Consider the following 17,886-nt stretch of genomic DNA (forward strand, 5'->3'; position numbering starts at 1 on the left):
CATTAGCCAACCTTAAAGCAGAGATACAGAGAAGCAGAAAAGCTTATTATATAATCCAGCCTTTTTAAAAATATTTCTCTATGATCCTGACATACAGAATCCAACCATACCTCAGCACACCCCCATTCATATAGAACTGAGCTCTCTTCCATATTCTTCCTCCAGTTTATCAACCAAGGCATTGGTTGATTTTGCCAACTTATTTTGGCTTAGCTCCTGTAATGTCATCTTACCTGAGAATTGTTCTTTTCATCCTTCCTCCAAAGGACCTCCTTTCTGTCCAGTGTTAAGATAGAAACTTTTTTTTTTTGGTGAAAAAAACTATTTTCAAGGTCACCAATATCTTTTACAGTGTCTGAACTTTTCATAAAATATTTAGCAGATGTTCTGAGGGCATATCTGAGATTCTATTTTAGATAAGGAATCAGGCTTCCTGGAAGGATAATGGTTCTCTCATAGCCTATTATTGCTCAGGTGTAGAACTCCATTGTTCCAACCTTAGAAGTTTAAACTCTAAACTTTGCTGTCACCAGGTGATGCTGTTACCTCATATAAAGTCTTGGGCTTTATACCAATCAGGATTCCACTAGAGAAGCAGAACTAGTAAGAGATAAATACTGAGATTTATTGCAAGGAATTCACTTATGCAATTACGGGGGCTGGCAAGGCAAGTTCTAAATCCATAGGACAGGCCATCAGGAAGGGCAAGGTGAACTCTTGGGCATGAGCTTAAGCTGTGCTTTAGAAGAGGAATATCTTCTTCTTCAGGGAAGGTTTGATTCTGCTCTTAAGGCCTGTCACCTAATCGAATTTGGCCCATTCAGCTTATCTGGGACAATCTCCCTTATTTAAAGTCAAGTGATTATGGACTTTAATGACATCTACCAAACACCTTTATAGGAACATCTGCATTAGTGTTTGATTGAAAAATGGGGGACTTAGCCTAGCCAAGTTGACACATCAAAAAACCATCACAACTTCCACTTAGATTGATATGCCCTTTAACAAACTCCATTATCAACAACATGTGGTTGGGAGATACTGGTGGGAATGGGGGCACACAGCAGACTGGATATTTAACTTGGAAATCTAAGGCTTGCATAATTCAGCTTTTAAAAAAAATAAATGTGAAGCCACCTATGATCAGATGTGTGTGTGATGGAAAGATTATCCCAGATGTGTATGAGAACCAGGATTGAATGGGGTAGATTGAGGCACAATTTACTTGGGAAGCCGTTTTGCAAGCTATGTAAGATAAAACAGAGATCTGAGCAAAGGCCTAGAGATGGGGAGGAGAAAACAAAACTCAAGTCACATACAGAAGACAGGAACATGTTTTAGTTGATCCAGGTGAGTTTGGGCCGAATATAAGTAGTTTGTTTCATGGAGGGAATCATAAGCAATCTAGGGTAGGAATATGGATGTTGAAGATCACTTGACATAGATGTTCAGTGACCTCCTTGTCACACTTGGCTTGCCGGTATCCCGACACCTCTGCAGAGACAAAGGTAGTTTAGAGTTCATGGGAAAGTAAGTCAGGGTCAGTGTGAGAGGAGGGTTATCAACAAAGGAGGAATCAGTGTCCAGAGAGAGCCATCAACAGTCAGTGGAACCCCATCATCCCATCCTCAGAGGACAGATGGTCAGAGGGGCCTCATTTCTTCCACCATCATTGAAACCAGTATTGAAGAAAGGCCGCAGGGGCCCGGTGAAGGCACATTCAGAGAAGGTGTAGATGAGGGAGCCGTGGTCAGTGATGTTGTAGAAGGAGACGGTGCTGGCTTCATAATCCAGGAAGATCCCAATTTGGTGTGGGGGCACCGAAAGGTGGAGGGGAGTCTGCGGGCAGGTGCCAGCCTCATATTTTTGTTTCTTCCACAGCCAAATTGTCCAGAAGCCATTCATGGGGCTGAGTATAAAATGCCCCTTCCTCTTCACAGAGTCTCTACAAACCCCCAGGTCCCAGGCCTCTTTTCCCGTCACATCTACCTCCCAGTAAAATTTTCCAGAGTCAAAACACTGGGCACCCAGGACCATGGGATAAGTATCAAATCTCTTCTCATTTTCAGGCACCTTCTGCTGGGTGTCTCCAAGCCTCACTTGTCTTTTATCCTCTGAAATGATGAGCCACGGATTGGCTGTGTGTGGATCCAGGGTGACGTGTGCTGCAGAGAGAGGACCACAGTCAGGCCGGGAGAATGTGTGGGGACTCACTAACCCTGTACCTGTGGTGGTGGTGGTGGGCTGGTGGGGTGACCCTGGGCCTCACTGTTTGAGGAAATGACCCCCCAGCCAATTCTAGCCCTTGCCCAGACCTCTGAGGAAACCACTTTCCCTAGCTCTGTTCCTGCCCCACCTACTTTGACCTGACATCCCTCCCTCACCCTGGACATAGTTGCACCCTTGTTATCCCATTGCTGCTCAGCAGGCCAGTCCTACTCTCCTGGAGCTTGTCTCACCTCCACACATCCTCAGCATTGTCTTCAGCCCTGGCACATGGCACACACTCTGCAGGTCTGGGGAGATGATGTCCAGCTCTCCCAGTTTCCAGGACTCACTCCTGGGAGAAACAGAGTTAGACACCCTGTCATCAGCTCCTACCCCACACTTCCCAAACCCTAATGCTATAACCTCTCTTGTGGACGGCTGATAATTCAATTCAACATAAATTTACAAACACCTGTTGTGTTAGAATCCCTGAGGGGGTGGGGGTGGGGGAGGCAGAAGGAGGCAGGATTCACTCCCTTTCCAGGCCTCCTGGTCACATTGGCCTCTACAGCTTGTGGATAGTCCGGCACCTCCTCTCCCAGCCTGAGGTCACCACACAAGCACATTCGGTTTCATTTTACAGGCAGGGTGCTAATATACACTGAATCATTTCCTATGGAACCTCAAGGAGTCTCGCCCACGCCTTGGCTCCTTCTGCGAGGTTTGTAACTGGTTAGATTTTAAAAAAAGGAGTCTCATCGGGCTGTAGACTCAGAACTTCCCAGAATTTCCCTGTTTGTCAGGGCTTCACTTTGTGAAGATGTTACAGTTCAATTGCTTTGGGCAACTCACCAATTGAGATGCCCATTAATGAGCCTTCTGAGACCAGAAAATATTTTATGGAGGATTGGATCTTTGAGAATAGGAACGAGGGTGGGGGAGACTTCAGTGTATGTTTTTCTAACCCAATAATCTTTTATGTAGGTAAATACACTTCCTGCCGCCCCTTCCTTTAACAAAGAAAACCTCTCCTTACCTTTCCAGGACACTTTTCACCTCCTGAGGGAAAAAGAGACAGAGAGTAAGTTCCAGAACCACTGGTGTAACAACTGAGACTTCAGTCCTGTGGGTGATGTGACGCCATCCTGAGGTCCACAGGACACTGCTCTGCCTGGTCCCTCTGGGCCATGACCTGAAAGACACTTCTGACCAATCTGGAACAGAGGGATGTGTGAATGCTGGTGGGTAACCAGAAACCCACGTGTAACTACATGTAACCTATAGCCAAGGGAAGGACCATCAGTTTAAGGACTGAGAAAACAAATTAGAAAGACCAGATTATTGGGGAGAGGAAGGGGGTGGGGAGAGTGGAAAGAAGCAAACAGCCCAGCCTGGCTGAGGCCCAGACACAGTCACAGGGAAAGAATAGCCAAGTGAGGATGCGCAGAAACTGCTGTCTCATTTGTGGGCTTGAGCTGTTTGCAGAGAAAAGGCTGGTTAGTTAAAGCTCTGTCCTGTGCGGTAGTTAATGTTGCTCCCTCATGTACGTGAAATCAAATCACCTGAGAATATTCTGTTGACAAGGTTGGGAGCCCTTATCCGTAACTGAGTGGCTCCTAGGCCTAGTCAAAAGTGCATTAGAAGCTTGGCTCAATGTTGGGCCAAGGCAAAATTTAGCTAAAGGGAAGAAGAGAGCCTGCCAGGTCAAGCCAACCCAGTCAGTTTCTTTTGCCTAAACTGAAAGAAATGGCTTCATGATCATCTGAATGAGAGATGGAGAAAAGGTGCGGGAAAAGAACTGTAGAATGTTACGACAGAAGGGCCTTTTGAGACCATCTAGTTCCTAGTTTCCCAAAGTGAGGCAAACATATCACTGGTGGATATGAGGTTATTTTCAGTACACTATACACTAATGAATTAAAAAAAAATTATGTACTTGTTTTAATCTTATCTCTATCTCTTACTATTTGGGTAAACTTGGTCAAGGTATTTAGCTTTAGTCTCTCACTAAGTCTCTTAACATCTCTGTGCCTTAGTTTTCTCATCTATAAAATGGGATAATAGGAGCACCACCTCATCACAATTGTCACAAGGGATTCAATGCCTGGCATGTGATATGTGCTATTTAAGAATATGCAGTTATGGCAAATGAGAGGTAAAAGGGGTCAATGGGGGAAAAAAGGGGACATCTGTAACACTTTCAACAATAAATATAAAAAAAAAATATGCAGTTGTTATTTTTATGAGACAAAAGAAATATCAGTAACAGTATCAACACATGATTTCTTGGCTACTATTGGTTAGGACAAATTTCCCTTTAAATTAAATTTATTCTGGTAAAAGACAATTTAAAGAAAAAGAACTTGTTAAAATCACTTAGGTAGTTCGTTGAAGTAGCAGAAAGTGTAAAGGTGACACATTTATGACTAAAGTTTGGGGAATCCTTGTTATTTAGTCCATTCCCTCTCCCTTGTTTTACATATGGAGAAATTAGGTCTAGGAAAGGAAAAAATGACTTAACACAGAGTTATAGAGAGAATTGGTGACAGGGCTGGGGCTGGGCTGTCTCTTAATTTCCAGTTCAGTATTTTTATTTTTTTATGAAAACCTTCCCATGGCCAGACACCCATCAAAGAGCCTTAGGTAGATTCTCTCATTTAATCCTCACAAAAATTCTTTGAGATATGTAATATCCATTTAACATATGAGAAACCTGACACTTCCAAAAATTAAGGACTTTTTTCAAGGTCATGAACCTGGTACATGTTAGAGCAGGGACTTACCAGAGATGTTCATTTTAAAATAATTGCTGTGTGGAATACCCCTCCTAAGTCTGCATCTTTCTATGCCTTGAATGCAAACCACTCATGGGTCTGAATTCCAGTTTGTTTTATTTAAGAAAATTCCAGGGACTGGGTTTCTGTTTGCTCTGATGGTAGCCCCAGAGAGGTCAGGCTTTTGTTCAGTTCCTCCATGAGTGCAGAGTATGGGCCCCTCCCCAGTCTCACCTGCAGCAGCTCCACCTCTGAGCACTGGCTTCTCCTCTCCAGCTCTGAGATCAGCTCCTGTAGGGCCTGGCAGCGCTGGGCCAGCGTGGCCTCCGTCTCCCCCAGGATTCTCAGCTGTTCCCTCTCTTCCTTCTCTAGCTTCTGCAGTTGCCTCTGTTCCTCTTCAACCAAGAAGTTTTTCTGCTGCTCGAACTCTGAGTGAATCCTCAATTTGTGTGTCTCAACCTTCTCCTTTGGTGTCATTGAAATGAGAAAGGTGTTTTTTTTAATCAAAATCTCCCAAGCTTGGAGAATGGAGGTATCCATACCCACTTCTACTCCCTGTAGACTCACCACTCTGGCTCTGTCTGGGAATAAACACACACACACACACACACACACACACACACACACACGCACAGGATTTTGCTGGGGAAGTGGGTGAGTGAGGCTCTGGGATTAAGAGGGGAATGGGATTGGTGGGGGACACACTAGCTGCCCTAGAACAACAGTTGCATCAGCCCATGGAATCAGACTTTCCTCAACTTCTTTCAAAACCCAGTCAGTACCCAAACATGTCTTTTGTCTTCATATCTGTTACTGAGGAGTAACACTGTTCCCACTCGAACAACCTAACAAAGACAGGTGCCACGCACCATTCTTAAGTCCAGGGGAAAGAAGTTCTCTGTGATACTCTTTGCTTGCCCTCTTGCGCTAGTGATTAGAGGGTCACTGATGACATAGGATGACCCTTTTGCCACCACAGCTTGGTTCACCCTCCCTTGTTCCCAAATCTTTCTCTTCTGGTGCCTATTGGCCATGAGTTCCTTCCATTCCTCTCTATCCCTGACCTGCCTCACCTCCATATCACCAGTGCGGAATAAGCTTTAGTTCTTCATTCTACTTTAGACCAGTGATCTAGACAGTCAAGCAACCACCTGGTCAGACTGGTTTTCCTACCTCAGGCCTTGGTGGTTTCCTTAAGTCTGTTCCTCACAGCCGTGTCTCTCCTGGGATAGCTCTGTCTCAGATAGCAAGGCACTGGTTTGGTCATCCCCTAAGACTGGGCAGGAGCTTTAGGGTATGGCTTTTTCCTCAGTATCTTTTCCTAAGACTCTCGAGTTTTGTGTCTGATTGGGAGCTCTCTCTGAGCTCCCCACTGTTTATTTCCCTCTACCAGGAGACCTAGAAGACTGCTGGTTCTTGAAGAGTGAGATACACTGACTCTATCACTCTTCAGGCAGGTGTAGCTATGGTTAGGGTTTTCTTGAGGCTAGGACCCTGCACCCTGTCTAGGCTTTTGATCTAAGATTCCTTTTGGGATGTGACTCTTGCCTTCCAGGCTGTTCTCTTCATTGTAACATCCATTTCCAACTTCTCAGCAAACTCTTGCTCTTTTCTCAGTTTCTTTAATGCTTCCTGGAGCTTCTCCTGCAGAGAAAGATAGCAGGTTAATGCCCAATCAGACCAAGGAGGGTGGTGTGATGTGAGGTGGGGGAAGATCATAATGGTTCTCAGAAAAGCCTGAGGGCAGAGAAGGAGGGAGGACTAGAGTCTGATTAGAGTACAAATTTTGTGGGTAGGAATACTTTGGAAAAAGCTTCATGTTTCTTAGAAAAGAGCCACACTGTTGGGGTGGTGGTGGGGGGCACTACTCATTCCTAATTAACCAGGAAGCCACAAGAAAACATGATCCTTACAGCATTTTCCCATAGCATCTTCCCTTCTCCCCGGGAATAAGACAGTTGTGATGAGCCTTAAATTAGACATAGAGGATGGGGAACACCCCCTTTCTCCTGTCCCTCAACTCTATAGGTGACTCTCTCCCAACCCCAGCTCTGGGGAACAGAACATTCATCAGGACCCCATCTCCTTTCTACCTGTCCATGCCTCTGTGCCAAGGCCTCACCTGGTACTCCTCAGCAGCCTCCTCAATTGGGATCATGGAGTGGTCACGGTGTTTCCGGGACTGGGAACACACCCAGCAAAGAGCCTTCCCATCTGTCTCGCAGAAGAGGTGAAGCCTCTTTCCGTGCACTGCACATTGTTCCTTCTGTGTGCCCTCCTTGGCATTTTGGCTGATTTGTCTTAAGTTCTCCACCATATTGGCTAGCTGAAGATTGGGCCGGAAGCTCTTGGTCAGGAACTTCTTCCGGCATGTAGGACAGGTGCCGCCCCCAGCTTTTGCCACCTGAGAGATGCATTCGCGGCAGAAGCTGTGACCACATTTAATGCTCACAGGCTCCACTGTGGGATCCAGGCAGATGGGGCATGTAACCTCCTCCCACATCATTGCCAAGGGCTTTTCTGAGGCCATGGCGGAATGTCCCTATTAAGCAGCACTGTGGAGATGTTGAGATGACCTACTGGGGAGAGGAGAAAGGTTAGGGAGAAGACGACGAGAAAGGTTGTATGAGAAAAACAAAACAATTCAAAGGAAGACATGAGGGAGAGTGAACTGGGGGGGGGGGGGGGTGTTAAAACAAGACCAGGACATTAACCCGAGTAACAAGATCTTCTCCTCCACAGTCTGGTCCATTGATACAGTCAGACAGAAGGCAGTAACTGAGTCCCCCAAAGAGACAGTGAAAACTGTCACCCCGACCAGGAATCTAACCAGCAAGCTAGGTTTGTGCCCTGACAGGAATCGAACCCGTAACCTTTTGGTGTGCAGGAAGACACTCCAACCAACTGAGCCACACTGGATATAAGAATATGTATATCTGCATATGTGTACATATATGTGCACATACGTATATGTGTTTATACATACACACATGCATGTATGTGAGGTCAGAACCCCCTGGGCTCTTCTTTCAGCTACTCTGAACGGGGCAGCTGTCCTCATTTCCATCTTAAATAACCCTGCCCCTCTCTCCTCCAGAAGGGGACTTTTAAAAAAATCTTCACTGGAGGATATGTTTCTTAATGATTTTTTAAAAAATTTGTTTTGGTGTTTTTTTTTAAAAATTGATTTCAGAGCCCAGCCGGGAGTGGCTCAGCGGTTGAGCATCGACCTGGGATCCAGGCGATCGGGGTTCGATTCCTGGTCAGGGCACATGCCTGGGTTGCAGGCTCGATCAATGGCTCTCTCATCATTGATGTTTCTATCTCTCTCTCTCCCTCTCCTTTCCTCTCTCTGAAATCAATAAAGATATATTTAAAAAAAAATTGATTTCAGAGAGAGGAAGGGAGAGGGAGAGATAGATAGAAACATCAATGGTGAGTCATTCATTCGCTGCCTCCTGCACGCCCCCAACCCGGGATCCAGCAGCAGCCCTGGGTCAGGAATCCAACCGGCCACCAGGCCACCTCTGAGCGCACAGGACGACGCTCCAACCAACTAAGCCACACCGGCCAGGGCCAGAGGCAGAATTTGGGGAAGGGAGTCTCAAGGATCGCAGACCGTCCTCTGGACCACCCTCTGGCTAGGCTTCCAGGTTCCCTCCTGTTTTTTTTCCAGCTTCAGCCGGCCCCGGTCCCAGCTCAGGTGCCCGCAGCAGGGCAGCCCTAGCTCCTTCCCGGAGACTGGAAGTCACGTTCACACCCTCGTTTCCTCCCGGGAAGACCTGCTGCGGAGAAGGGGAAACTGACCCCGAGGCTCTGGGGGGGCACTGGTTGGGAGGGGATCTTCAGATCTGGGCTGGGGGACCTCGGCCCAGCCGGGTTCACTCACCTTTTCGGGGGACTCAGGAAACTGCAGCCGGTTTTCATTTCACTTTCGATTTTCTGTAAAGAGGCAAGTCCGAGAGGGAGGCGGGCAGAAGGGGAGGGTGGGAGGAGCGAGGGGAGGAGAGGAAACCGAAGGGGTGGGGCGGGGCCGCAGAGGGCCCGGGGAGGTGGGGGGAGAGACGGCGGAGGGGAGGCGCCGCCGGGGTCAAGCTGCTGACCGCCGGGCGAGAGCTTCTCGGAGGCTGGGTCAGAGTGGAAGCTCCGCAGCGTTTGCTTCTTGCTTTGTGCCCCCTCCCATGTCCTCATTACCTAAGTAAAATATCTATCTACTAGACTCAAAATACACTGACAAACAAAATAGACCCAGAGACACTGAGGCATGCAACAGATTGTCCTATATCAGAGGAAAGAGGGAAGGAGTGTGGAGGCTGGGGGTTGGGGGTGGGAAGAGATTCACCAAAGAATTTGTATGCATATATGCATAACCTAAGGACAAGACAGTTATGGGGTGAAGGTCTGGAGAGGGGGCTAGAGCAGGATGGAGGGGGTCAATGGGGGAAAAATGGGACACCTGTTATACTTTCAACAATAAAGATAAAAAATAAATTAAAAAAGAATTAAAGACCCCCCCCCCCCCCCAATCTATCTACCTACCAGATGGAGGGGCCATCAGCCCACACCTTCCTGCTGTACCCAGGTGTGGGAACTGCTCCTAAGGAGGTCTGGACGGAGAGAAGAGTGCCTGCAGTGCTCCCTCACTCGCCACCATCTGCTTCCCACTTTCAGAAATAATTCCTTTTCAGGAGACTTGTTATTCTTTTAACATCAGGGTGTAAGAGGTTTATTTCAAATGACCTCAAGGCGTGTATCACACCAGTGAGTGGTAAGAAGGGAACAGACAATTACTAAGCACCAACTGTGTTTTTGTCACTGAACTATAAGTTTTCTGAGGTTATTTATTATTATTATTATTATTTTTTAAATTGTGCTAAAATACCCGGAACATAAAATTTACCATCTTAACCATTTTTAGGTGCGTGCTCAGTGGCATTAAATGCATTCACATTGTCGGGCAGCCATCACCACTATCCACCCACAGAACTTTTTCATCTTGCCCAACTGAAACTCTGTCTCCACTAAACAACGATTGTCCATTTCCCCTTCCCCTCGGCCCCAACAACCACCATCCTATTTTTTGCCTCTGAATTTGACTACTCTAGGTGTCTCATATAAGTGCAATCATACAGTATTTGCCCTTTCATATGATTTATTTCACTTAGCATAACGACTTCAAAGTTCATCCATATTGTGACAGGATCCCCCCCCCTTTTTAAAGCTGAATAATTTTTATTGTATGTCTATGCATTTTATTTATCCATTCTTCTGTCAATAGGCATTTGGGTGTCTTCCACATTTTGGCTATTGTGAATAGTGCTGCTAGGTAAGGTTATAGTATTTTAACCATACAACAGCTTAGTGATTTAGGGCTCATTAAACTCATATTACAGGAGAAGCCACTGAGGCTGAATGGAGTGAAGTGACTTGCTTGAAATGACATAGTAAACGTAGGTGCACTGGGCTAACGCCCCAAGGAAGACCCTCTTTTAGTGATAGCGCGGAGCTCACAGGCTGCCCTGTCCAAGCAGAGGCTGTAGGGGCAGTTGGTAGGGTTGTGGTCATAAGATATAGAGGAGGAAGGAGAAAAGAGGAATGGTGGGGAGGCTAGAATAATTCTCAGTTCCTTTCAACTCAGACATTCTGCCTCTTTTCCTTTTCAATACCTATAAAATTTAAGTAGAAACATCAGTTGAGCTTTGCTATATTTTCTATAGCTTTAGCAAACCTTAAAACATTTCATGCTGCTTTGAAGTTTCCAGTCTGTTTTTAAGAGAATTTGCTTGGTGGAAGGCTATCAGGCAATGCATAGTGTCCAAATTGCGGCACCGTACTCGGTTTGATTTAAGGAACATAGTCCCAGAAACAAAGTGAAAAAAAAAAAAGGGAAGAAGCTGAAGACATCTGTATGTAAATTTACAGACACTCTGCTTCACGTCATTGCAGACCCTTGTTTCCTGCAGGCACTAAGTAAGCCACTGTCCGGAGGGGTAGAAAAGCAGAGGTCTCAAGGTAGGGCAAACAAGGATGCAGTGTTAATCCTGCTATTCACTAGCTATGTGCCATTTCTCTGAGATTCAACTGACTAATGTGTTAAATTAGGATATCAATACATACACCACAGGGTTGCTTTGGAACAGTCCAATAATATGCATTCAGATAAATTAACACAACACATTCATAACTGCTGTAGTCCCAACCTTGGTAATTGGGTATTAGACCAATGTTGCCACTCATTCCAAATTTCCCTCACTCACTGCCAATATTTTAGTGCTCCAGTGTTCTTTTCCTGGTGATGTGGCCCAAATCTTCATTCTTGAAAGATCAATGCCCTTAAGGTTCTTGTCTTTAACACATTGACTATTGTTATCAGGCAAAGACAATGAAGAATCTCTCTAATGTATATTTTGGGTTTTAGGCACAGTATGCTTGCCCCTATGATGTGCCAGCAACCCAAGTTCTCCTTGGTAATAGAGAGAAGTCATTCCACCCAGTATAGAAAACCCATCCTCTACCCATTTCTTCAGTGGATTAATAAGACCCAAAGACCTAGGGGATAGGTGCACATTTTAATTTATTAGATCCAGGTTTGCTTCTCCCTTCTTCACTGACCCCCCAAACAGGGCTGAGCCTTATGTTAGAGGATGGACAGAAAACTTTCTTGTAGAGGCATAAGCTACTAGAGGATAGGATTGGTGACTGATTAATCTCTAAAGAAAGCACAGTGAATAGAGGAACCTCAGTTTTTAAAACCATTTTAAAGACTATTGGATAATGTCGGTTTTAGAATGAGTTGAATGGGGAGCAGTCTCATGAGCAAGAACTGGTCTTTGGTTTCACCCTTCTATACCCATTGATTATTTTGTCTCCCATCCCACATTTGAGAGACAACCTGCCATTAGCCATGCTCATTAGTTTCAAAGCAAAGAAAGCATCCCGGCATAAGGTGCTAGAAAAACTGAAGAAAAGATTTCATCAAAGAGATGTCGGTATTTCAACAAAACAGAGAAATCCATTAAAATTATCTCTATTTTTTAAACCATGGGACATGATAAGAAACTATAAAATTTCTAACATTTCAATGAAAGGAAAAGTGTTGTGTGATAGGTACGAGAAGGCTTACATTGGGGTGCAGCCCATGGAAAACAAAGATTGGTCTTCTGATTGGGAGAACCACCTGGAAAACCTCAGAAACTGCTGTTAATGGGTTCAAGCAGATGGAACCTTGAGATGTCCTGTTCTCTGATCTGAAGGACACACTGGGATCTTCAGTAGAATAAAAAGGACTCAGGACATCCTGCAGCATAGCCTATAGCCTCTACATTGTCCTCCTGTCTGTGCAGGAGAGAAGGGAAGAGGGGATGAACAAAGTTAGTGAATTTAAAGCTCTGGCCTCCTACAAAAAAACGGACCAACATCCTTCAAGACTTTCAAGGTTGTGGAAACCAAGGAGAGACTGAGAACCTGTCACAGACCAGAAGAGACTAAGCAGACATGATGTGGTGTCCTGCATTGGGTCCTGGATTAGAAAACAGACACTAATGGAAAAACTGGTGAAATACAAAAAAAAATCTGGACTGCAGTTAATAGTAATGTACCATTAGTAATTCCTTAGTTTTGACAGATGTAACATGTTTATATTAACATTAAAGAAACTGGCTGAAGAATACACAGAAATTTTTAGTGTTATCTTTGAAACTGTTCTGTAAATCTAAATTTCTTTCCAAATAAAAAGTTTAGTTAAAAATCCCCAAACTCTGACTATGAGTGGTCGGGGAAGCATGACATGTGTATGGGTGATGTAGAGGAGTCCAGACCGATGACTGAAGCCTGTTCTCAATCCCCTGCTGGAAAGGAAAGGGAGTACGTATGGAGATTCTAGGATGCTGCAAGTCCTTTTCTGAGTGCCTTCGTATTCTAATATAGTTCTAACAATGACCCCATGAAATAACCATTATTCCCAGTTTGCAAGTGAAGCATAAAAGGCTCAAGGAGTTAAAGTAATTTGCTTATTATCACAGTGGATAAGTGACATCAAGAAATAGATCACAGCTTTTCTACTGCATCATGCTTGATGGATGATCTCCAGGGTTAATACTGGGAGAGAGAGGGAGAGATATGACTTCATCATTATAGGTTTATTTTCAACCACCTTCATTCCCTAGGTGTAAGAATAAAATTAGAGAACTTCTCTCCTCTCTGACATGCTCCCCATGTCTCGTACACACCTCTTTGGCTACCTTGTCTGATTTCCCTTTGGCAGAATTTGGAAAGAGCTGAGGCTCATTCTCTTGAGAAATGAAAATGCCTCACTGCCTCTGTTGCTCCAGAAAGACAGAGTGTGTCCCAGTCTCTAACCATTCTCTTGGTCCCCACCTGCCTCCAGGTAATTCATGGGACTGACTATTTGGGAAGAGCAGTTCCTCAGGACTGGGCACTTCAGTATTCTTCAGGTGCCCTCTATGAAAAATTATCAGGATGTTCTTGCTGTCTAATGCTTCCTTCCAAGTCCCAGAGCTGCCTGGCCCAGGACTCAGGGGGTTCAGCAAGTTTAACTCTGAAAATCTCTTGGATTTGCATGAGGATCCCAGCAGACCTGTTATTCCCCTAACTCTACCAGGAGGATTATAAAGTTCTGGTCTTTATTGACACAGCAAGAAATGCTTTTCACAATCAGAGGGGTAGGTGAGAGAACGCACAGGCTCTGGAGCTATGGTGAGTGCTGGGACTAGAGAGTCAAAGCTGGGCCTGCGTTGGGGAGCCTGAACACTGAGGCCTTGCACCACCAGCCTACATCAGTGTTTCTACCTCTGGGCAGCACTGAATGCCTCTCCACTCTCACCCCCCCACCTCCCCTGCCCATTTATTCCTAGAACAAAAAAAGCTTCATACAGCTAGAAAGAAGCTAGAGGGAAAAGGGTATGAGTTGTTTCTGGGGAGCTGGAGAAGCTGCAGTTTGTGATGCCCAGGCACAGATGTCTGGCCTAGACAGGTTTATGCTAAGCTTATTTCTGAGCAGAGCAGTATTAGAGCTAATCTTGTCTGATGCATAACAGCCTCATGGGCTTGGGGAAAATTTGGGTCACCAGCTCCTTACTGTCTTTGCTAGGCTAAGACTGCTGTGCCAGGGACTATTTCTCTGTAATTTCTTTTAGCCCCAAGCCTGGGGCTTCTTCAGTCTCAAGACTCAGCTGGCAAATCCAGAGACTTACAGCTTAACATCCCCTAGAGTTCTGGAGACTAATGCTGGTTGCCATGGAAATCTTCTTGTGTGAGAAGGGTCTCCAACCTTCTATCAGCTGTGTCATTGCTTTTCGATGGCTCATAGCTTGGCCGTGAACCATTTGGGGACAGACTTCCTTGATTTGAGAAAGAAAGTCTGCATTACTCATGGTCCTCTGGAACCTGGATGAACACATGGTAGAGGGGCAGAGAGTGTGGTTTAATTTTTCCCACATCCTTAGAAGGGTCTGCTTTGCATTGACTCTGTCCCTCTGTCTCTCTCCCTCCCTCTCTATTTCTTTCTCTCATTGTTTTTCTTTCCAGATGTAGGTTTATCATGTTTCTTTTAGGGGAAAGTTCTTAAGCCATGAACCTACAATTAAATTCACACACTGAAACATAGGGGTGGTCAATAAGCACCAGAACCTCTGATAATCTTAGAACTTTTCTATGGGGAAATTCAAGGATTGATGCATATATGAGGTCAGGGAGGAGATAGGGGTGGTAGATGAGATTGCATAAATCTTAACTGTATTTCCTCTTCTTTGGGGATGAAAAATTGCAGCACTAATGATATTAATAATCATCATAGCTAGCAGAAAGAAGCAACAGAACACAGTGCTAAAGAGTGTGGGCTCTGGAGTCAGACTGCTTAGATTTGAACCCTGGCTCATCTACTTTCTTACTTCATGATCTTAGGCAAGTTATCCAACTGCTTGATACCTCAGTTTTTCCATATGCAAAATGGAAATGATAATTATACCCACCTCATACAGCAGCAAATACTCAAAAAATAATAATAGCTAAATTTATGAAGTGCTTATTATGTGCTGGGCACTCTCCTAAGTGCCTTGAATGTATTCTCATTTAATCTTTATAATGACCTCAAGAGGCAAATATTATCATTAAAGATCTTAGAGATGAGACTGCTGAGGAATGGACAGACTCATGAGCTTTGGAATCAAATGAACTGCACTTGAAGCTGGTCTCTTATGGATATTTTTTTAACAAATGGATTTTTTTTCTTTTTATTTATTGATTTCAGAGAGAGAATGGAGAGAGAGAGAGAGAGAGATAAAAAGAGAGAGAGAGAAGGAGATTTGTTGTCTCCCACATGAGCCCCAACAGGGGATTGAAACCTGGGCATGTGCCCTGACCGCTTGACCAGGAATCGAACTCATCACCCCTTGGTGTATAAATGATGCTCCAACCAACTGAGCAACACTGGCCAGGGCACTTATGCTTAGTTTTAATGGGACCATTGACAGGTTTTCTCACCTGTCAGGCTCCATTTTCTCATTTATAAAGGAGATGATGCCACTTACAGACTTGGGAAGGAGGGAGACTTCAATAAATGATAGAAGCTATTCTTATATTCAATCATCATCATCAGATACTGATTGGTGGAATTGTACACACTCATATGGGAACAAACAAGCACATTCCTTTAGGGTATTCCTGGCTTATGTGAGTTTTTTATTTGCTATATGTCATTTCCTAGCACAGTGCTTGACACATAACAGAAAGTCAGTTTAGTAAGATAGTGCTTGTAAAACAGTAAAATCATATGTTCACTTCCTCAACAAACAGACATATTTGAATGAAGGAAGGCAGATAGAAAAGAGTGTATCCTGCAGGATTGTAATAGGCAAAATTAATCTGTGGTATTAGAAGTCAAGATAGTGGTCATCACTGAGAGGATAGAGTAACTGGAAGGGGTCACAGGAGGTTCCTGGGGGCTCACAATATTTTGTTTCTTGGTCTGGGTGCTTGTTACATGGGTGTGTTCACTTTGAGGCAATGCATCAAGCTTTACACTTATAATACACAGGCTTTTCTATGTGTATTTTATATTTCAATGAAATAGATCTTTTAAGAATTGTCAAATATGGTAAATTTGGTGAGTGGAAAAATGCCTTATGAGTAGTGTTTATAATGCTTAGGAGAAAGGTAAATGAAAAGGTTAGAAATGTAGGATGGACAAGGTTCTTCCCCTTATGGACCTGGTATAATAATCTCAGACCTGATCCTGCAGCCTCAGGGACCAGTGAGAATCATTATACAAAGTAATGATAAGAGACATCGTCCTGAAAAAAAATCTGATCACTGTGTTTCCTTCTTATGCATCTGTTCATTTAAATGTCCACATTGCCTTTTTGTAAGTATTCTGATCATGAGTCTAATGGAAATTTGGACAATAAATTAGAACACATAAAAGTGACAAAAATGACAAAAATGGGACAGTTAGGAGGCTGTTATATTACCTAGGGAAATGATTGTGATTTTGGCTAGATTAGTTTCACTGGAATCTAAAAGGAAGGCCTATTTCAAATATAGTTGATTTGGGGAATATGTTACAGAGTGAAGAGAGATACTAGTTTGTTGTGTTTTTTTTTCTGGAAAATTCATGGATAACAGAAAAGGGAGCAAAGCCTGACAGGTATTAGAAAGTAAACTTTGGGGAGAAAATAGGGGAATTACAGCTTGTGGTCTTGCAGAATATTCAATTTACAGTGCAAATCAGTGTGAAGATACTTAGCAGACAATTGGAGATGCAGTCCTATTGTTGAGAAGAGAACTTGGGGAGACTACAGCCTAACTGTAAAGTTATCAAAATAGATGAGCTTGCACACTACATTCTGGGCTCCTTGCTTAACATTATTAACCCTTGGGGTTCTGGAGCTCATGCTTCTCTGCCTGATTCTTCAGGTGCTGTCCTGGAGGCCTGTCAGCCTCACCGGTCTGCCCACAACTGAGGAGAATGTCAAAGTTCTTGGGGCTGTGACAACGGCTTTTATGGTAAGAGGGATGAAAAAGAGATATTTAGGAGGAAGGTGTCTTCAAATCAAGTCTATGTCCACAGGCCTGTCTCAAAGGCAGAGACAGCTGAAAATGTGCAAGCTTTAAGCAGCCCACGAGGTGGAGGTGGGGTTTGTGAAGAAAGAGTTTAATAATAATTAACCTATCCAAGTTTACCAAACTTAGTTTTGAAGAACTTTTGAATACTTTTTCTAAGCCAACCCATCTTCAGAGGAGAGAAAATTGTCACCATTGAATAAATTCAAAAAGCCTATTATGACCCCCAAAAAAGGAAAGAAATACAGAACACGTTGTTTGCATAATGGCACCAGAGGAAAAACCAACCAGCCTCCTCAGAGGATGGTTTTGAAAATGCATCATTTGTTTGAATGTGTCCTTCCTGGTGTATTTGTTGACATGTATGTGGGACTGTGGAAAACCTGCCTCTAAGAATAAATAGAGTCTATTCTGTTTGTTCCTAATATTATCCTAAAATTTAACAGAAAATTATTCTCCTTTTTTCATTATTTCATCTGAGAAGGCACTTTGAAGACAGGCTTTTGGGTATTGCTTAAGCGGGAAAAAAGAGATTGTTTAAGTAAAAGAGAAGATAGGCACTGAGTAGATGAAGCAATAAGCAGAGATCAACTCATAAAATTGATCCGATTCAAAGAGAATATTACTTATTTAAAGAGAATATTAAATTAACCAGGAAATGGTAGAGAATGGAGCTCCTAAGAGGAATGAGGTTTCTTTCATGGCCTAAGAAAGGATTATGGGGCAGCTCTTCCTGTGCAGCCCACACTTAGGGACTTTATAAGTGATGATTAAATGAATGAATGCCTCTTACTTGTAGGGTGGACAACCCCTTCCTGGAAACACA

The 17,886-nt window shown here is 44.0% G+C and overlaps 1 protein-coding gene across 1 annotated transcript; it reads right to left on the bottom strand.

The window, feature by feature from the left end:
- Positions 1-1,596: 1,596 nt before the first annotated feature.
- On the bottom strand, positions 1,597-8,945 carry TRIM21 (tripartite motif containing 21). The gene is given in 7 exon segments (XM_087822260.1): positions 1,597-2,165; positions 2,460-2,560; positions 3,245-3,267; positions 5,217-5,441; positions 6,525-6,626; positions 7,105-7,558; positions 8,872-8,945. Coding segments are annotated over 6 exon segments (1,428 nt in total). The 5' UTR covers positions 7,513-7,558; positions 8,872-8,945.
- Positions 8,946-17,886: the final 8,941 nt, after the last annotated feature.

Source organism: Miniopterus natalensis, chromosome 11, assembly GCF_054644295.1.
Source record: "Miniopterus natalensis isolate mMinNat1 chromosome 11, mMinNat1.hap1, whole genome shotgun sequence".
NCBI classification, from domain to species: domain Eukaryota; kingdom Metazoa; phylum Chordata; class Mammalia; order Chiroptera; family Miniopteridae; genus Miniopterus; species Miniopterus natalensis.